The following is a 22,378-nucleotide window of genomic DNA, read 5'->3' as shown; positions in this document are numbered from 1 at the left end:
GAAGGAAGGAAGGAAGGAAGGAAGGAAGGAAGGAAGGAAGGAAGGAAGGAAGGAAGGAAAGAAAAAAGAGAAAGAAAATGGTATATAACACAATTTATGTTAAATTAAAGATACATCCAAATATTATTTAATTTTCAAGAAAATGTAATAACACAAAGATGCATAGTAAATACATTAGGACAGTTGCCTAAGGATGGGAATGGGAAGAGGGTGGAATGGTGGGGAGTGGGATATGGGACTGACAGAGAAAAGTGATAATAAAGAGAGTTTTGCATGCCCAAAGATAACAATGGACCATGAACTGGGGAGTTTTAACCATCTAAACTCGAGATTTAAAAAACATCTATAGAATGCTGGAACTTTGGTTTATATTATCTACAATATAGCTAAATTATGATTCAACATTACAAGCTTTGTGCAAACTTTTTTATTTTAAATTAGAATAACTTGATATTAGATAAATCCAGAGAGAGAATCTAAAGAGTTCATGAAGTTCTAGATGTCAAATTTCATGGATGAACTAAGCCAACGATGATTTTTTGTTGTTTAGAAAAGCTGAGTAGTGAAGATGGCCTGGGAAAAAACCTAAAAAATAAATAACAAAGATAGCTCCTGGACCATAGCAAGCACTTAATAATCTTATGAATGAAGTTCAAGTGTCAAGGTATAGGACTTATTAGGAATACAAGAAGTGGTAAAGAACAGTGAACTTCTACTCAACTTCTCTCCCTGACTAAAACCTGCCTTCCTGAGTCCAGATCAGGTGCCTTTTCTGTGTATTCTCTTTCCTTTCATATGATAGGTGAATTGCAATTGTTTACCTGCCTGTATTCCCCAATAGACTATAGGTCCCAGAAGACAAGGATGAAGACTCCCTAGTTTGTATTTGTGTCCCCAGCACCTAGCATTCTGTCTAGCACTTAGTAATTGCTTTTAAAAAAATTGTCGAAGAGTAAATAATAAGAAATATATAACACATAGAAGAGATATTAGCATCACATAATTGTACACATGTAATAATCGTTATTTTTATAACCTGTAGGAGTTAATCTTAAAATAAAGATTACCTTCCTTTTGTCCTTTTGTCATTTAAACAATACGGAATTGATAATAGTTAGGTGTTCTTGCTTTAGTCTTTTGTAGCTTAATAAAGAAAAATCCCCAAAGCATATTTTGTTAATTCTACTAGCAGGTTATTATGATGGCACTTGAAAAATAAATTTTAATGTAAATAATAACATTGTAAATATTTTAATTATGGCTAGTTATTTAAGATTCATTCTCTAATTATTTTTAAGTTACTGAAGGGTCTTTCAAAATCAGGCTACTTTGAAAAATAGTAATTTTTATATAACAGTATACTGTAAGGGAATTCTTGGACAGTGTTTATACAACAGGGAAAATATTCTATGTACTTAAAAAAAAACTGAGAACAATGATCTTAATAATAAAACCATTTAAATGCAGACTGAAATAATTGAAAGTCAAATAAGATTAAAGGAAATTTAGTTTATATAATATAATGATGAAAGATTTAAGAAAATGCACAAATGAATTCATTCATGTGTTTTATTATACATAGTTTTAAAATCCATAAGACGTGATCATTATTGCTTTGTATAGTCATTGTTCACTTTACACTGTAGTCAATTTTTCCTAATACGTACACAGATACTTACCCATTCTGATGTTCTTCAGTTCTGTCTGCATTGTAGTACTTCCATACTTCTACTCTTAGGGTCTTTTCCTTCTGCCTGAAAACTTCTTTTAATGTACATTTTAAAACAGTGATGAATTCTCTCAGTTTGTGGGATTTCTTTTCTGGAAAAAAGTGTGTGTTTTTTTTTTTTAATTTCTCATTTACCTTTTTAGCCTTTCAAAAAGTACAATATTCTTATAGAAAAATAATTACATTCTAAATATATAGTGCATTGAATTCTTCCAAACTATACAAACCATGCAATCAGCACTGGAATAGAAACAGAACTTCCTCACTCTAGAAGGGTATTTTTCCTCCTTGTGATATTCTAGATTGTGAAGGATGACAAAGATTAACTACAGAATCAAGTGGCCAGTCTCCTTTGTTCCAGCACAATTACAGGCCAAGGATACACTGCTCTCTAGGATTTCATAATCTTAGAGGTTCCCAGAGACATTAATTCTAACAATAAGTTGAGTGAAGCTATGTATTTATGGGCTGTAGTTGAAAGGTGACATAGATAAGTGCAACTAACCCACCTTATCAGGGAGAAAGCTCCCTAGTACTGATGAGGACCAATTAAAAGTTCTCAGGGCTTAGGAGGTTGGGGAGAGTTACCCTGGTTCAAACTAGCTTTCCAATGAAATATACTAGACAAATCCATAATGAAAATAGGCAATTAATTGATGAATAATGTGCTGTATTTTATTGTTTACTTGTGCTGCTATTTTAAGAAACTATGTAGAGTTAAAAACAAATTAAGACGTTGTATTGAGGAAATAGATTGTGTATAGATTCATAAAGGCTGTCTTAATTCCAGTCTTCTTGCTGCTTATTTAAAAGTTTTGGTTATCTTTTAAATTTCAGACAAAACAAATTTTAAACAAACAAACAAACAAAAAATAATATGGCCATCACCTAAACACCTAAATATAATAGGTTACAACCATCAGTTTTACTGAACGGGTAAAGGGTAAGATGAAAGCATCAGAGATAGAACAATTGTCAATTTGAAAATTTGTACAATCTTCCAAAATGATAAAATGATGTTACACAGGAAGTGTTGAAGGGCCTGCCCAAGTTGGAGCTAAAAATATGTATTTCATTTTGGTCAAAATAAGACAGAAATTTCAAGATAGCAAATTAAAAGATTAATGAGGGAGTTTCACAGACATTTTAATGCATAATAAATACAATGACAAATAGTATTTGAGTACAACTCGTGGTGCTTTCAGCTGTCAGCCTAAAGTTAGGAATCTTCAGTTATCTGAAGTCTCAGGCACTAAGTCTCACTAGAATGCCATTTAAGCAAGGTGTATTTTTTTACAGTAGAGATGTCAGCATGATTAAATCTTAAGAACTTAAGATTTGAGTTCCACTCATGTTGTAGTACTGCTGTGCAATCATAAAATCTGTCTTTCAGAAAGGCACACAGTAACTATGCATACTTTGCTAAAGAATAATGATCAAGACAAGTAGTGTCATATGCTTCCATAAAAAGAAAGTATTACAGGGCAGTGCCAGGATGTTAGGTCCTGTTTGGTCATTTCTCTAAGGACCTCTCAAAAGTCACATGAGCATATATCTAAGTTTGCCCAGAACAGTCTAGTTTATACCTGTTATCTTGATGTCCAATGTGATGTAACATTTATTCTTGACAAAAAAAGTATCTTGGTTCATAATATAAATGCTGTGGCCATCCTACCAAGGATGGAACCAAATTTGTAAACGTGTTCCTTACAGCCAAGGTGGATCTGTCTGTTGCTTTCCTCCAATGATGATAGTAGGTATTCTGATATCAGTAAAATGAAAAACTATTGAGAGGCCTTTTAATTACAATTCAGAGAGCAGATAAGACGACTCAAATCCTGTTTAATTATTCTTTTTTCCCTATATTGTCCAGATTCAGTTCTCTAGTAGCTTTTACTTTCTTATCTAAATAGTAGAGCTACTGGATGATCAAGTGTACTTCCTTTTGTCTTTGACTTTCAGCTTTATGCCTTGCTGTTGACATGTATGATTTGTACAATCTTCATGTTCCCTTCATGTACTGAGGCTGAGTGTAGGAGGGACCTCTATACTTTTTTTGGTGTCAAGATATAGAGCAGAACTTCTAGACTCATGCAGAAGTTTTTCTAGTTCTCATGGAAGAGAGCTTATAATAGTTCATACAAGAAGTAAACATTACCTCCCTCTTCCCTCCTATGATGTTTTTCTCTTTTATCATGTGCTTTTTGATTTTATGAATAGAAAAAATTGTGAAGGGGATGTCACTGACCATAAGAGAAGATTTTAAAATGCCATGATGGAAAAGAGATCTTTGTAGGTTTTTTTTTTTTTTTTAAACGCCTACAGCACCTGGTTGTAGTTTTAAGAAGTTTTTTTTTTTTTTTTAAACACCTACAGCACCTGGTTGTAGTTTTAAGAAATGGTTTAAGTGTATCCCTAATGGCCAGAGTAGAGCTGTCTGTTGCCTTGTTTTGTTGATGTTATCGGGTGTTCACATATCAGCAAAAAGAGAATTTCTGAGTCAAATAGGTTTCTTTAATCTCATTGTTACACCCACAGTTCCTTAAGTAACACAGAAATCAAAAGAGAACCTTTTGTATTGTAACAGATATATATAATAAAACCTTAATTTAACAAATTAAAAAACATTTAATATGCTTAACATTACCAACTAAGGTAAATTATCCTTATTCTAAAAGAAAACACATACAGGATCCCTTACAGATGTATTTTTTAGCCTACTTAGTCATAATAACTTTCAAGTATAATTAGGACTCAGACATTGTGACTCCACTCTAGTTCTGTTTATAAGTTGTAAGCTCACTCCTCACCCAAGAGAGCCCATTTATAGAAAATTATCCTCTAAAACATAATGACTGAAAAAAATTTACCAGCTTTTCTAATGGATCTGTTATTGACCAAACTGATGCTATTTTGTACTGTGTACAATATTGTTTTTATGTAATAATTAAGACCCATTTTTATTAAAAGTAGTTCATATTCTAGGTCTATTATTACTTAGGTACATTGTAGATAATGACAGTGCATTTATTTGATAAAATCAAATTTACTGAGACATTTGTTAACTTTCCATAATAGTAATTCTACATCTGTGATTTCTTTTTTTAAAATAAAATTTTAATCTTGAAATAGTTTTAGATTTACAGAAAAATTATGCTGATACTATGGAAAGTTTCATGTATTCCATTCTGTTTCCCCTATTCTTAACAATTTACATTATTATGGTACATTTGTCATAATTAATGAAACTATATTCGTACAATATTATTACCTAATGTCTTTATTGAGATTTTCTTAGTTTTTTCCTACTGTCTTTTTTTCCTTACTGTCTTTCTAGATCCCATCCAAAATGCCACATTACATTTTGCCATCATGTCTCATTAAGCATCTCTTGGCTGTGGCAGTTTCTCCGACTTTCCTTGTTTTCGATGACTTTGACAATTTGAAGGGGTATTCCTCAGGTATTTTGTAGAATGTCCCAGACTTTTGATTTTTCTGATTTTCTTAGGAGAAGAAGACTATAGGTACAAGTAAAGCACCATTCGTACCATATCATATCAAGGGAAGATATTATCAACATGAGTTATCACTGTCAATGTTAGCTGTGAATTATTTTAAATTGCTTTTTAAAATGCTCATGTGTGTATTCTCTTTAAAAATGAATGGTACTCCAGCCAAAATTTTACCTGTGGGGAAGTATCATTATCTGTTTCCAGAAAACTGACATTTTAAAGCAATTTTTCATTTTACAATAGTATTAATGAAACATTCTATTTTACTTATTTTTACATTTGTCTTAAATAATTTAGATTTGACCTCATTTCAGATTCTAGCAGATATTCAAAATGGTTTATTGGACCAATTTTAATTTTATATAAATAGAATTTAAGTTAACTAGAGGTAGGAAACTCAATAATGAAATATAAAACAGAGCCAGATTATTATAGTTATAAACATGTAATTGTTCTCCTGCTCCTTGAAATAATGAAATATTATATTTTAATCCCTTTAATCACAATTAAAGAAGAAATTCAAATATTACTTGCTTTCTACAAGAAATGTTGAAAGTTGTCAAACGAAAACTTTCTGATAAAAGAATTATATGGGAAATATTTTTAAGAGACTAACTCCATTTTTTAAGTACAGATTTCATATGTAAGATAAAGTATGCTGATAATTATCACAAAAGCATGATTCATATTACAAAAGTATATAGACATAATACACACATATTCTACCTGAACCACAATAGAGTTAATTCTCTGCCATTAATAAATTAATTGGGAACTGCAGTTTAGAGTTATAATATTAGATGCTAGTTGTCTAAGTATCTTCTAATATGAAATTTGGTGGGCAAAGTAGTCAGGAGAACACAAAAGTATTTTCTTTGTGTGCAATATTGTGATCTCCAAAGAAAATGCCATCATATTATTAATAAGTGGAAATATATTTTCAAAATTACAAATTAAACATGAAAAATATTGACTGTGAACTATATTAAATTCAGATCAAATAAATCTAAGTGCTTCTTTTCAAGTACTTTTTTTTGAATAAAAAAAGCATGACAGTTCATTGTAAAAATTAGAAAAATAAAGAAAAGTATAAAAAATTAATAAAAAGAATCCACAGTCCCTCAGATAGGATAACCTTCATTAAACATATTGTATATTAATTTCAGACTTACTTTATATACTTTTTAAAAATTGAGGTGAATATACATGTATGTTTGTGTGTATGTAACCTGCATTCCATTATTCATTATAACTTTTGTTAATAATTCATTAAATAGTCTTTGAAAGCACTCTAAAGGCTTCTCAGTTTTTCATTATATATTCATTTTGTACTTAATGAAACCCTGTTATACTTTTGGATTGATTACAATTTTTCAATATTATAAAAACATTGCAATAAATACCTTCATAAATGTTTGAGGACATCTGATATTATTGCTTTTGAGTAAATTTCCAGAATGGAAGTTATTTGACAATATAAATGAATCAATACATTTAAGACCTTTGATAGATATTGCAAAATTACACTAAAAAATTTGTACACATTATTCGTCCCCATCATTCAGATGAGGGTAGTGATTTTCTCTATAACCTCCAACCTTCAGTTTATCCTAATCAGGAAAATGTCTCCCATGTGTGGTGCCACTGACATTCATCACCCCTGTCCCCGTGTTGTTTGTATATACTTTAGTGATTCAGAAACTGTGTACTGAGGGTGTGTATAAATAGAAAGATGGAAGGGAAAAAGAGAATAGACCTATTGGAAGGACTGGTGTTTGGACATTTGAGTTCATGACATCTGCTTACCCGAATCTGTCAAATAATTCTTGAAAGAAGTAACACCCTTCAGTTGAATGTAGGATGTGCACAAATACCAATTCTTCAGCCATCTTTTCTCTAAGACACCGTGTAGGCATGTGTATATTGTAAGCCTGTTGAGGCAAGTAACCTCTCCCCCTCACCTTTATGATTTCCAAAGTGTTAAGGAATCTTCTGAACCCAAGCAGAAACTGCTCTCACCGCCTTATTTCTCAGATTAATGTATTGCACTTTCTAAAAGGCTGCTAACGTCTAGCATCAAGTCACCTGCTTTGTGAACAAAGTTTTATAAACTGTACCAAGCTTAGCCTTTAAGTGCTAGAACTAAACTTTAGATTCTCTGGAATTAATCTGAGACCAAAAGCAATCTCATATTTATACTGAGCCTATAGAGACCTATAAGGTGGTTGCTGGTGAGTATGTGCCTTTGGCTCCATTTTAATATACTTCTTTCCTCTCCTCAGGACAATTTTCATATATTTCATGATTCCATTTTTTAGCATATTTTTATAACAGTTTTATTGATGTATAGTTTATATACCATAAAAATCAACCCTTTAATGGGTACATTCAGTGGTTTTCAGTATATTTACAGAATTGTGTAACCACTGCCATTATCTAATTTTAGAATATTTTTTGACCCCCAAAAGAAACTGCATTCCCATTGACCATTAACAATTACTCCCCATCACCCCCACCACCCAGCCTCTGACAAATAATAATCTACTATATGTCTCTGAGGATATGCCTGTTTTGAACATTTCAGACAAATGGAATCATACAGTATGTGACCTTTTGGGTCTGGCTGTTCTCACAGGGTTTTCAGTGTTCATTCATGTTGTAGCGTGTATCATACTTCATATCTTTTTATTGTTGAATAATATTCCATTGTGTGGATATACCAGATTTTGTTTATCCATTTATCAGTTGATGGACATGTGGGTTGTTTCCACTCTTTTGGCTATTATGAATGATGCTGCAATGAACATTCACATACAAGTTTTTGTGGGGTCTTATGGTTCAGTTCTCTCGAGTATATACCTGGTAGTGGAATTACTGAGTCATGATCTTTCTGAATCATTCTACTTTTGCATATTCACATGCAAATATCCCTTTTTTTTACTACATTATTTTAAAAAATCATAACAACTTTAGTTTCAATCAAAATATGTCTGCTCTTATTGAAGTTGAATTTAGAGAAATAGTGGAGTAAATAATCTTAGTAAAATACTTTAAAAACAAGGACAAACCAGCAAACACATGGTTGATTAGTGTTGAAATTCTGTTCACAAGATATAATGTCAGTTGCTTCTGGCTGGCAGAGTGGACCGAGTTGTTCTTCTTTGTTCACAATTATAAATTTTCATAATTCTAAATCTATGACTATACATGTGTTCTTATTTCCAAATATGCCATGGTATGGCTTTCAACATATTCTCTCCCATGGAATGTTGCTGTGCATCTACCTAGGCCTCCACCTTTGGAGAGACTGATAAAAGAACCCAGGAATTTGTATCAGATATATATGAAACTTTGTGCTTACATCAGAAACTCACCTCTTGCTTATATCTCTGTCTCTGTCTCTGTCTCTGTTTTTACACCAGGAAATATATGTGTGTGTGTATATATATACATATATATATTTGGAGTTATTTAGGCTAATTGTATTCTCCTTTACTATAGTGAAACCAGGTTTGTCTCGGCTATATAATTTGGTGTAACTGGTGTCTCTTTTGAGAATGTAAATTCTTTAAAGACAAAAACTGTGCTTTTTCCTTATTCTCACAGCTCAAAATATCTCATATGGTAACATGCCCAGAATAAGTATTTGGTAAAAATATTTAAAATGAAGATGGGTTAGCAGGTTTAAAAAGATGTTACATACCAGGGGAGGCAAACTCAAAATTATGATAAATCATAAAAAGAACATTTTTCAGAAAAGCCACATTGGCTTTATAAATTTAAAAATAGATCAATACTTTGCAAAATGATTATTTTTTGTTGTTTTTAAACTGGTTTACCACTTCATTTAAAAATATTTAGCTTTCTAGTAAAGGGTTTATACTGACACATTGTACCCCAATAATTAAGGGGGGAATCACCCATTTTGTTCTAAATGTAACTGAGATTTATTGTGTTTGATGTGGGAACAGGAGAAACCTGAAAAGAATAATTAGTTTCTGCTTCTCATACTCTTTTTAAAACATCTATACAACTCATGGTGTTACTGTGATGATTAACTTAATTTTTAGCGCTAGCATTGGAAAGTAAAAGAGCCAGTGATGGCTCCTCTTAATTCATCCTCTCTCTGTGTGTGATGATTACTTAACATACAACCTTTCAAGCTGTTCACAGTAAGTTGATATGCTGGAGGTTAAAGTGTCCCCATTCTCAGGCAATCCTAATGGAAGAAAAGAAAGAATTTATTTTTATTTTCTAATGCAGGTGTTATGAAGTTATTTTGACTCATTGAAATAATGAGTCTATTATTTTTTAAATAATTTATTTTTCATGCTCTTCTATTTGCAAAACTCCAAAATGATAATATATAGAAACTTGAATTTTCTATTTTCTACTTTTTTTTCCTGCAGTTTTATAATTTTTTTTTATTTATATATAGGTTAGATAGGGAAGTCATGGTTTGAATGCATATCATAGTGTTTCGTTTTGTTTTTTTTTTTTTTGCTTTTTAATTTAAATCATAAACATTCCTCATTTCTTTGTTCTTTTCAAAACATTTTCCCAAATTGTTTTTAATTCAAAACAGAAATATAGTTTTTCTGATTTGTAAAGGGGTATGTATTTATTATAAGGAAATAGAAATGTGTAAAATAGAGTAAAACAATCTACCACCACCTCATTTTATAGAAGTACATTTCCTGAGAAAGAAGCGGACGGTGTGAGCATGTTTTGAGATGTAAGACAGAGAGGATCAAGTGATCAGAGAGGCAAGAGGAGAACCTCAAAAGTGGTGCTATCAGAAGCACTGTCATACTTTGAAATGAGGAAAGTTGAGTTGAATTTCACTAAAAATAAATACAGATGAAAGGTAAAGGGAATTAAATTTTTTTAAATTAAATTGTCACATTTTTACTTGTTTTTAAAATTTAGTTTTATTTTTTAGGAGAGGCAACCCTTGGTTGACCTCACAGATGGCAAGGACCTTGTCTGCTTACAATCCCTTATTTTTTATTTTTTACACCTACAGCACCTGGTCTTCTTAGGTGGTCTCCCATCCAAATACTAACCAGGCCGAACCCTGCTTAGCTTTCGAGATCAGTCATGATCTGGCTTGTTCAGGGTAACATGGCCATGGATACATTTTTTCTTTTAAAGCAGTGATGTGTTAAGTTCAAATTCTAAAATAAAGATGGTTAGAAAGCATAGAAAATAAGTGTTGCACATGATAGTCATTTAATAAGTGCTAATTTAACATGCTAATAATTCTGTGAATACATTATTTTCTATAGTTGAAACCAAAAATCTGTTTATTAATTATAATTATTATCATTATTAATATTATTTTTATTTTAATGTGCCAATTAAAATGGCTGGCAAACACTTAAGGCTTTATTTCTTTGTTTCCACTTAGGCCTCTTATGTAAGGAGCTGAAGGAGAAATAAAATATACAGGATGAAAAGATGGCAATGTTGCCTCCCCCAGGACCTCAGAGCTTTGTCTACTTTACAGAGCAGTCTCTTGCCCTCATTGAACAACGTATTGCTGAAAGAAAAACAAAGGAACCCAAAGAAGAAAAGAAAGATGATGATGAAGAAGGCCCAAAGCCAAGCAGTGACTTGGAAGCTGGCAAACAGCTGCCCTTTATCTATGGGGACATCCCTCCAGGCATGGTGTCAGAGCCCCTGGAGGACCTGGACCCCTACTACACAGACAAAAAAGTGAGTTTACTGTGACTAAAGTGGTATGATCTCTGCTTTTTTTCTGTATAGAATGTTATTTTAAATCGAGATTAAGTAGAATTTAGGGAAAAACTACATCATGACAAACGCATTCAGAAAAAATACATATGTAGAATATTCAGATTACATATGTTCTGCCTTTCTGGACATGCCATAAATGTATACTGGTTGGAACAAGATAATCATCACCTTGAGAAATAAGACCTAGGAATATGTCCAGATTGCATTTACATAGAAGTGACAGTTGAATTCATGGGCATATATAAGATCACTCTACTAGTAATAGAGTTTGGAGAGCTGCTTCATTTAGGGTATTGGAAAGAAAGAGGAGTTTGAGATAGTTGGTTAGAGAGGTAGGGCATGAGTCAGAAAATTTTCCATTGTTCAACAAGGAAGGGAAATTCACATAAAATTACACAGAAACTTGAGGATAGAGACAGGCTATTGGAATGAACAATGAGGATGCATTGTAACTTTTTGCAAGCAGTTTGTGTTGTACCATGGAAATCAAAGCAAGATAGTGTTGGATAGCAAATAAAAAGAGAAAGTAGGTCATAGTACGTGCATGTTGATAAATCTGAGAAATTTTCCACTAGAAAGATGGTCACTTGAGGTACCAAATCAATCGCAAGCCTTTTAAACATAGGGTATAAAATAGCGCATTCAAAAGTAAAGAAAATTTATTCTCACTCAGAAAAATGCAGAGGGCTGGAGTAGAGCTAGTTGCTGACATTATTGGACAAAGTACAAGCTACAGGTCAGATTGCATTTGCATTAGATAAGTGGAGAGAAGCCTTATTGTCTGAGGCTTGAGTGGCAGAAAAGAGGATGGTTTTAAAAATGTTGTGTTGAGGTAAATGTAGGCTTATTAGAGGAAATGCATGTTACATGGTATCAATTTTTTCTATACTACAGGAGTGCAAATTGTTCTTGAAGAATCAATGTTGTGAGCAGCAGAGTAGAGAAGGTGTTGATTGCATTAAGGGAATGGGAAACAGTTTGAAACAACTGCTAGATTATTCTGTTGAAATGATGAGAAGGGGATTACAGTAATTTTTTGACATAGTAGCAGACACAACCAGGCTGAAGATGACAAAGAGGGGACAGTGAAGAATTAGATCAGATTTTATAACTTTCTCCAACAATGCTTTGCTCCACAGCACCTGCAGACTTATTTTTGAGAGGTCAAGAAAGGCAGGAGAAAGTCCATTTAAAAAATTAATTTGATTTGTTTAAGAAATAAATATAAGAGAATGTTTCTTGATAAGGTATCTAGCAAATAAAATAAAGAACATATTTGAAATGTCTTGAAAATATAAAATGTGATGGTGTTAATTTTTAATGGTAGAAACGCATATGCCTCAGTGGTAGTTTTTATGAATAGCAATTTCTAATGTTTTGTTTCACGTTACAACCAGTACTCAACAAGCTGATGGCACAACAATAGAAGAATATGTGAGAAGCCCTTGAAATATTGCACAACATGCTAGTTAACTGATCAGTATTCTGACACAGAAAGGGAGAATACTAATAGGTATTGAGGGTCTCTGAGTCAGGCATCAGATGTTTTATACAAATTAGTGCACATATTTCTCACAGCCTGATGAGACAGGAAGTAATACCTTGTTTTTAGATGGGATAAAGGGCTTATGGAAATAAAGTAACTTGCAAAATGTACACACTAGTACATTTTGCCATAGATTTTTAAATTCAAGTTGATTTAGTTCCCTACTGAAATATTCTATTATGCAACACCTCTTAGTTTAGTTTCTGTTGTGTAGCAACCACAATGCTAACAACTTTTAAAAAATGAATGAAATAATAAGTAAATAATGAAACAGGCAAAATAAGAAATACTTTCTCATTTTACTTATTACTTCATCCTGAAAAATTCCTGATACCATGGATACCTACTGCATTTCCCATTTCCAAAGAGGACGAGGATATTACTTAACCAGCTACTCCTTAAGGAAGAATGAATCTTTCTGGAATAATCCCCAAGTCAGAGGTATAAACTAATATTGGCTTAAAGTGACTTAGGAGGTAAGGAGAAAATGTTTGCATTCGAATGGAGAATAGACTTATTAACCAATGGAGTAATTTTAGCTATGTGATAGGCTGATTTTAATAGAGACTATTTGGGGTGGGCCTTGGCCCCAGCTTCTTTCAAATAATATAACCCCAACCATATCAAAAGCCTAACCCACACCTGCATCAATATACTTGGGTAGAACTAGGGCAAACAAAGTAATATGTCTTCATGGTCCTTTATTGCTAACATCTGAACAAATATATACAAAGAGATAAACAGGTCTTTATTTCCTTTTGTTTGGAGCTTTAAATTATCAACTTTCTGCGTCATGTCTCAGGTCATGAAACATTCCTGATAAAAGTAATTTTGACTTCTGCTTATAGGTTTAGAGTTGACTTCTCTATAAAGTGATTCCTCAATATTTCATATTATTCACACTAATTGACAAAACTTTATTTCTGCTATATTAAATCATTGCTTGGATTAAAACTCTTAATGACCCATAATTTGACTTGGGTCTAGATTTTAATTTATCTTTGAGTTAATTATCAATGATTTGTTCAAACAAAGAATACTTAATAAACTAATGATAGAAGTTAGGGCTTCATTTTTATGTGTGATGAATATATAAGTACTTTTTAATAGTTATGTTGTACCTTTATTATAAGGAAAAGTTGTGTCTTTAGGAAAGAATAAATTATCGATCACCCCGTACTATAGATTTTAAGAGGTCAGATACATTATCTTATTATCTTCCTATAGTTGGTACCTTTTATGTTGCTTATAGTATTAGCAGCTGCTCCTGCTATTTACTAAGAATTTCCAATGTATTAGAAACTTAAAAAACTTCACAGACACTAAGTGCTAGCTCTCAGAATGCTGGATCTGGTATTAAGAATCATAGCCGTCCAACTCTAAAGTCTTTGCTCTTTAAGCACTGTAATTCTATGCTTTTATGTTCAATAAATTTAAATAAATGAGCAAAGTTAAAAAGAATTTATTCAGACTTTTATATTTATAGATTTGCTAATAGGATTTTAGAATTTACTAAAGAGACTCATACCGATCCTTAAAATTTCATGGGCATGCTTACTTTTCCTTCCTATAATTAACTCCTAGATGTATATAAACCCAGACATTCCTGAAGAAGTTTTTAATGTAAATGAAAATTGACTATTTAAATGGAAAACTAGCAAACTATTTTTTTTTTTAGTTTCAAGTATAGGGTAACTTGGTCTTGCCAAGGCTAGGTAGTAATGTTGTGATTTTCACATGAGCCCAAGTGACCTCTGGTTCTAGAGTTCCCTCGATAATTCTGACAGACATGTCACTCTGTCTCCTCTTTACTCTCATACTCTTCCATTTGTATTTCTCTGTATGGCATATGTCAAATCTTATCTTATACTAGAGTTACTGTGTTCTTATCACTTTTCCAGGAAGTTCCTTGAAGGCAAAACTCATGCTTCATTTATGTTCAAACTCCTTTCATTGCCTCTTATGCCATAGGTGCTCACTACACAATTGTAGAAAATAATGGATGAATGACTTTTAACAAGTATAGTGTATTGATATTTAATAAAACAGTAGTTGTACTCAAAGACTAGATATTAATTTAAAACTAATTTTCAATATAAAAGTGAGCTTTATGTTAGATTATGTTTAGACATAACTAGTATAGTGAAAGGGACCAGGAATATAAATGACATCTGAAAATAATAGATTCAGGTTCATTTTCTTGAGAATACTGCCATATACAATTAAAAAGGAAGATACTTGAACTTACGTCTCAAGTTTGGTGAAAACTGTTTATTACCAGAAGCCCACTCATAAACATATAAAATTTAGATTAAACAACAACAACAAAAAAAAGATAAAGTGAGTGTCTGCTGGATAACACAAGTAATTAGCCTGCCAATGCAGAAAAATAAGACAAAGATTTGTACTTGGTCTTTCTGATTTCCAATCCAAAAACATTAGATTGTTTTAATATTTTGTTATTATGTATTTATTTGTTTGGGTTTTAAATGTTTTAACTAAATACCAGAGACAGGGAGAATGTCACTCATTATGTAATGGTTACATATTTTATACATATAACATATGTTTAAAATACATATAACACATTTTAAGAATGTTTGGTTCTGTATGTATTATTTTTTAAAATTACTATGAATAGTAGCAAGCAAGTCCTTTATGTCTTTGTATTAGTATTACATCTAAAACAGGAACTGGGTAATAGAATTCTTCCAACTCTACTATTCCTTAAATTTGTGAAAATATTTTTTGAAAGAACTCATACTTTGGAACATTTACTACTAACAATGACAATAGCCAACAAGTATTAAAATCTCAGAGTGTTATGGTAAAAATCAGGGAGAGCTAGTTTCTCTTTGGTTTGCTTGTAATACATCGTAATGAAAGAAGGAAGTTGTGTTTTAAACTAATTCCAGTGGCCACAAGTTATTGTTACTGATGTGGGTATTGAAGACACTATATTTTGGGAGCTCTAACCAATACATGCTCATAAATGGTTCACTTCTTAATTTGCTGAGAAGAAACGGACTGGAGCTCACTGGCCACCATGACGTACACAGCTACATAAATGGGTTTGGAAACACATTGTTTGAGTCTGCTGGCAGTACTTCTTTAATATGACACTACTGCATGGAGAGGTAAACTGCTTAGATTGATGTGCTAGATTAAAATTTTGGATTCTCAATTTTATCCTGTTTTCTTTTTGATCCTGCAGACTTTCATAGTATTGAACAAAGGGAAAGCCATCTTCCGTTTCAATGCCACACCTGCTTTGTACATGCTGTCTCCTTTCAGTCCTCTAAGAAGAATATCTATTAAGATTTTAGTACACTCATATCCTTTTTAAAATGCTTACTTGCAATGGTTCTTCAAAATGTAGTGTTTGCTATTTAAATCTATTTAAATATAGATTTGTGTCTTTTTGCACCTGAAAAGACTATGGTTTTAGTTTAATATTTTGATGTAATATGGTGTAGGTCTCTGAGAAGATTGGATGAATGGCAATTTTAACATTTTAGGATAAATTACTTTTATCTATTACTCACTTGTTTAAAGAGATTTAAAAGAAAGACAAAGACTATAAACTTATTTACAGCTATTTTCTAAAGAAAAAGATTTCAGCAAACATTATTATCAAATATTCAAAGTTCCCACAGTGGCCTTTTGTCATGTTCCTTGATTCTAAGCTACCTTATTCGGCATGCTTATCATGTGCACTATTCTGACAAACTGCATATTTATGACCATGAATAACCCTCCAGATTGGACCAAGAATGTAGAGTAAGTGGGTATAAGTACCTTTTAATATAGTCTTAGTATTATCATTTTTATCCTTTTCCTACAAGGAAGTTATTACATCTATAAAAATTGTAGCGTTTATCTTCCTATGTTATAGAGTTACTTTCCTTTTATTTTTCTCTCCTCTGTGATATTAACCTGCTAGCAATAGAATAGAAGAATAAACTTATCAGATACCCTGCCTTGTTCTTAGGCATGTTACATATTGCTTATCTTGGAGTGTATTTCTAAGAATCTTGGAGTGTATTTCTAAGAATAAACTTATCAGATACCCTGCCTTGTTCTTAGGCATGTTACATATTGCTTATCTTGGATCAGTGTAGGAATTTTCCAGGCAAATCTAATATTTATATTCTTAGTAAAATACTTATACTTTCTATAAGAGTTTCTAAATGGACATTTTAAGATTTTCTGTAAAGATCTTTACTTTAGTTTATTCTAATAGTTAGAATGGGTCTGTAAACTAGCAGTCACACTGCAATAGACGTCTCTCTTTGGTTGATTAGAAAAAAAAAATTATTTATATAGATTTACATGGTGCTGTGTTCTTTTCATATTTAATATTCCAATGGATTCTTGTGTCTAGGTACACTTTTACTGGAATATATACTTTTGAATCCCTTATAAAAATTCTGGCAAGAGGCTTCTGTGTAGGAGAATTCACTTTCCTTCGTGACCCATGGAACTGGCTTGATTTTATCGTCATTGTTTTTGCGTAAGTACTACATTCAGTTTTTTGAAATGGCGCACTCATGAAAATTTCAGACAACATCGTATTCCAGTAAGAACAGAGCTTTAGGATCTGACGTTTTCTGCATGTCTTGGTTGTGTTTAAAGAAAACTGTAAGAAAGCTAGTCATTTACAGGCAGATATTAATTTTTTTTGAAAGAGCATTTCTTACTCAAAAGTATATGACAGCATTAAGATTGATCATCTCCCTCCACACCCAGCACTTGATAGACAGTCTATGTAGTGCCAGTTAGGTTCACATTTGTTCCAAGTTCTTATTTAAAAACTAATAAAACCTGTAAGAATCACAGAAAAAAACTCAGGCCTTCAATAATAAATATGATTTTCTTTTTATTAATCTATACTATTCAAGTCCTAATAAGTATTAAAATATAGAAGTAAATCTTTTTTAAGGGTTGTCACTGCATACTAAACTTAACATTAATGTACTGTATGTGTATCACGTAGGCATCCACAGTTTATTTTCAAGGGAAAACTATTACATTAACATAGAATTTTACTGTATTCATATTACTACTCATTTTCCAAATATATTTGTCAGAAACATTTTTTTAAAATCTCAGACCAAGGTACAATATTTTTTGCTCTATCTTTTTGAATTGTGAAAGTAATGCATGTTCATTGGAGGAATTTAGACAATACAAAAGGGTCTTCAGATTTCTAGTCTCCAATTCCCTCACCCTTGTCCTGCCTCCCTTTTCACAATGAAATGTGACTGCTGCAGTTCCACCTACCACCTGCTGATAAGATAGCATTGTGTCAAACAGGGCTGCCTCAGGGAGTCTTCTTTTTTATTGAGGTAGAATTTACATACCATAAAATTTACTCTCTTAAAGTATAAAATTCAGTGTTTTTAGTATGTTCACAAAGTTGTACAACTATCATCACTCTGTAATTCCAGAATATTTTCATCACCCCCAAAAGCAGTCACTTCCATTCCCTCCTTCCCCCAGCCCCTGGAAACCACTCATTTATGTTTCATCTCTGTGGATTTGCCTGCTCTAGATATTTCATATGAATGGAATCATATAGTATGTGGCCTTTTGTGTCTAGCTTCTTTCAGTTTGCATATAGTTTTCAAGATTTGCCACTGATGTTTTATAGGATTATTAAATATATCACCATAATGTTGAGGTCTAATAATTGAAGCATTTAATTGCTTTTTTAGGCATTTAAGTGTATGAAATAGTTTTAATAACATTTGTATTTTGCTCACATCAAATAAATCAAATTAAATTAAAAATTATGATAGAAAAAAATGACTTGCAGAATTATACCTTTAAATAAGATGTTCCACACGTAGGAAATACCTTGACTAAAGGCACAGGTAAGTATCATAGACTCTATCTAAATTTTGAATAACTCTGATTTAATTCTACAGGTATTTAACAGAATTTGTAAACCTAGGCAATGTTTCAGCTCTTCGAACTTTCAGAGTCTTGAGAGCTTTGAAAACTATTTCTGTAATTCCAGGTAAGAAGTGATTGGTGTGAAGCACTAGGCCACTTATAACTCCAACTATCTGGGAGTTGTTCTTTGTTTGTTTGTGCGTGTGTTGTCACTGTGTTTGTGTGTAAACTCCCTATTACAGATATGTGACAGAGTTTGTGGACCTGGGCAATGTCTCAGCGTTGAGAACGTTCAGAGTTCTCCGAGCATTGAAAACAATTTCAGTCATTCCAGGTGAGAGTGGGGTTAAACACTGGGGCTGACTTTGATCATTTGGACAAAAAAAAAAAGAAAAGCTTTCTTTTATGCAATTTCCATTAAATTTAATTTCTTGTTTTTCAGAATCCTTATTAAAAGTCAGCCTTTGAGTTTAATCAGTTGCATGGGTCTTAGAGGATGAAGATGGCCAATTGGCTCGTATCTCAACTTGAAATTTTCCCTCCTGTCTAACAGTTCATTTTCCATTTTGCTTATTCAGGAATGAAAATTTCAATTGGTTTTAATTGCTTTTCATGTAGATCAGAAAAGAGAAAAATATCAGCATGGAGGTACTGCATGACATATTATTTTATCTTTCCTCAACAAACCATTTCTTAACTGAAAGTTAGTAAGTTGTCACTATATGCTGCAATTCAGCCTCTTCTTCGTTTTAGCACCATTATAGAGAGATGGTTTGTTTGACAAGCATTTACTGAATTAGAACTTTCAAAAATTATTCTTTACAAATGAGTGTGGATATGTTTTGAGCAACTAAATTATTTTTGACAATTTGGTTACTCTTTGGAAATATTTTACAATTTTTAATTATTTGCTGTAATATATAGAAATAAAAAATATATAAAACAGCAAATATACCCTTTTGACCTAGTGGGCTTTTTTTGAATTAGGTTATTTTAGGTCGTTGATTTGATACGATGCATGCATTTCTAGGAAAGCTTGTTTTTGTTTATTTCTCATTCAGAGGCTTTATTTCATTATGAACACCCCTTTTATCCCCTGTATTCAGGCCTGAAGACCATTGTGGGAGCCCTGATTCAGTCTGTGAAGAAACTCTCAGATGTCATGATCCTGACTGTGTTCTGTCTGAGCGTGTTTGCGTTAATTGGGCTGCAGCTCTTCATGGGCAACCTGAAGCACAAATGTCTGCGAACTACACTTGAAAATAATAAAACACTGAACATATCAGATACCCTTGAAGAAGACGACTATAGAAGTAAGACTATTGCTACAGTTGTTAATAGGTTAATATAAGGCTCAAAGCATTGGTCTCTTTTTAGAGAGTTGCTTTCATTTTAATTATTTCAAAATTATTCAACTATGTAGAAAGTGAATTTGGATTATATTAGGTTTTTATAAATCTGCCCAGTTCCAAACTTTCTAGCAGTCCTGATATTGAAAACATGAGATATTTTCATAATTCTCAATTTCTATAAGATAAAAAAGAATAAATTTTCTCTAGAGAAACAAATTTAGCTATGAACTAATACTGTTAACCATTACATTTCATCATAAGATATGTTTTATATACTATAGTTTTATTATATAATTCATTGTTATGTTTATTTTATAGTGTAATTTATTATGATAATATAATTATATTTATATGTGCATTATAGCTATAACATATACTTATATTAATCATAATGTAATGATAATATTATCACATCTTAAAATGTCTCAATAGTATTTCTAAAGATTCATATAAAGCAGAAGTTTACTTAGATTTATCAATACAATCCTTATATTATAATCAGTGATGACTTTCATGGTTCTTTCTAATGACTTTCCTCAAACTAGCTAATGCATCACACCAAAGTTTAATTTAAGAACTAGTTTGGTAGATACCATATGAAATGATCTGTATTCATTGTCCTAGAAGTCTGCTGAATTCACAGCATATTTTACAGTATGTTACAGAAAACATGAACTGCATGGTTTCTAAACAATTATCCTCTAAGTCAGTTTCTCTCACTGAAGCTGTTGATTAGTTTGGGTGAGAATGAGATCAAGCAAGATTGTGCTTTCTGTCTAACATCTGCAATATGTGTGTATGATGTTGCTCACATGAACCCATAAACCTTAGTAGATAATTGGATCCAGAGGAAGGGTGGAAATCAAGAAACCTCTCAGTTGTATGTGCCTGTGACAGAAGGATATTAGGGAGTAAAGGTCAGGATTCTCCTTGGATAATAAAGAATAGTATACATCATTTTATTTTTACTTTACTAAGTGTGTATTTTTTCAATCACTGGGAAGATAAAAGCAAATAAAACCTAGCTAATATACTATACTATACTATACTATACTATACTATACTATACTATACTATACTATACTATACTATACATTAGTTAATTTAATACTATAAATACTATAATACTATACTATTACTATAAATAGTTAAAACTATAAACAAGGAAAACAAAGAAAGCCTGAAACAAGAAAACAGGTTTTCAAGTAAAATATTTAATATAAATTTTCTTACTACCAGCCTTTGATGAGGAATTTAGCATATTTTCCTTCCTTTTTTATCTTTACTCATTTTTCCAGTTTCTGATTTTTATTAATATGATCTTAAATTTTATTTGCAATTTCCAAATAATTCTACTCCTCAGTTTATATGCCATAGAAGTAATATATCTTATGGGGAATTGTTGACATTTATGTTCTCTTTTGTGAGTCAGTTTATAACTTTTACTTAAACTTAATTTTTTTACTAGGATCACTACCATTCCTTTTATTCTGATTTTTCATTACATTACTGAATTTGTAATTTGAATGATGTTTTTAACCTTCTAGAATTGTTTCAAGCTTTTTTTTTTTTTCAAAAAGAGTAAGAAAGACCCTTTGAATTTTGCAGCGTGTCTTCATATTGGCTTTATACATGAGTCACAGCTTAGCTAACAATGAAATTTTATTCCATAATCCTTTCCCTCAATTCTGTACATTATTCTTGAATTTATCCTGCAATATAGTTTTAAAGAGAAGGTGTTTATGTCAAGTTTGACTTTGATTTCTTGCATATTTTCTGTGTCATAGAAACCAGGTCTTACTATAATATTCATTCAGGCATTTATTTATTACCATGTGTTCATTAAGTGCTTCCTTAGAGCTATAGCAATGAAAATGAGAGCCTTAGCTCCTGTTTTCACAGAGCTTATATTCTAGTGGGAATGAAAGATTAAAAGTAGAGGACAGACAAATAGACAAAAAAATGTTGCAAGTTTCAATAAATACTGTACAAAGAAAATAAATCTCAGGAGCTGAGATACCAATTAAATGACAAAACCTCTCTGAGGAAGTGACATTTAGGAGGAAAACTAAAGGATAGTAAGAAGCCATAAAATAGTGTGTGTGTGGGGGGGGTGGTTGGGAGTGTGTATATGGGGGCTGCTGCTTGAGGTAGAAGAAATAGCATATGGAAAGGCCCTGAAGTATTAGAGTTTACAGAATGGAAAAATAGCAGTGTGATTAGACTTTAGCAAAGGAGAGACAGAATGGCAACAGAGAAATTAAGAAAAAAAGGCAGGGTCATATCATGAAGAATATTTTAGCCTATGGAAAGGAGTTTGGATTTTACTTTAAATGCAGTGGTTTTAATCACTTTGTGGAGAACTGCCGTATGATAGGGCAAAGGTGGATGGTAGATTAGAATAAGGAAGACCAGTTAGAATGATCTTTCTGTCATTCAAATAAGAGTAAATTGTGGCTTCATCTATAGTGGTGGTGGGAATTGAAGGGAAAAAAAGGTGAGTTCAAGATAAAATCTAGAACTTGCTGATGTTTTAGAGAAGAAGGGAGGCTTCAGGATGTCTTCTAGGTTTCTGGCTGCA

The 22,378-nt window shown here is 32.0% G+C and overlaps 1 protein-coding gene across 1 annotated transcript in view; it reads left to right on the top strand.

The window, feature by feature from the left end:
* SCN9A (sodium voltage-gated channel alpha subunit 9) overlaps positions 1 to 22,378 on the top strand; it is a 124,057-nt gene that overhangs the window by 35,864 nt on the left and 65,815 nt on the right. Inside the window, exons 2-8 of the mRNA XM_025039560.1 lie at positions 10,652 to 10,959; positions 11,011 to 11,013; positions 15,762 to 15,880; positions 16,238 to 16,327; positions 16,932 to 17,060; positions 18,478 to 18,569; positions 19,552 to 19,758. Of these exons, the coding sequence (XP_024895328.1) occupies positions 10,702 to 10,959; positions 11,011 to 11,013; positions 15,762 to 15,880; positions 16,238 to 16,327; positions 16,932 to 17,060; positions 18,478 to 18,569; positions 19,552 to 19,758 (898 nt within the window). The 5' untranslated portion in view covers positions 10,652 to 10,701. The remainder of the gene's footprint in view (positions 1 to 10,651; positions 10,960 to 11,010; positions 11,014 to 15,761; positions 15,881 to 16,237; positions 16,328 to 16,931; positions 17,061 to 18,477; positions 18,570 to 19,551; positions 19,759 to 22,378) is intronic.

Source organism: Pteropus alecto, unplaced genomic scaffold, assembly GCF_000325575.1.
Source record: "Pteropus alecto unplaced genomic scaffold, ASM32557v1 scaffold3, whole genome shotgun sequence".
Classification (NCBI taxonomy): Eukaryota; Metazoa; Chordata; class Mammalia; order Chiroptera; family Pteropodidae; genus Pteropus; species Pteropus alecto.
Note: the sequence above shows the minus strand (reverse complement) of the source record. Positions and strands in the feature narration are given on the sequence as shown.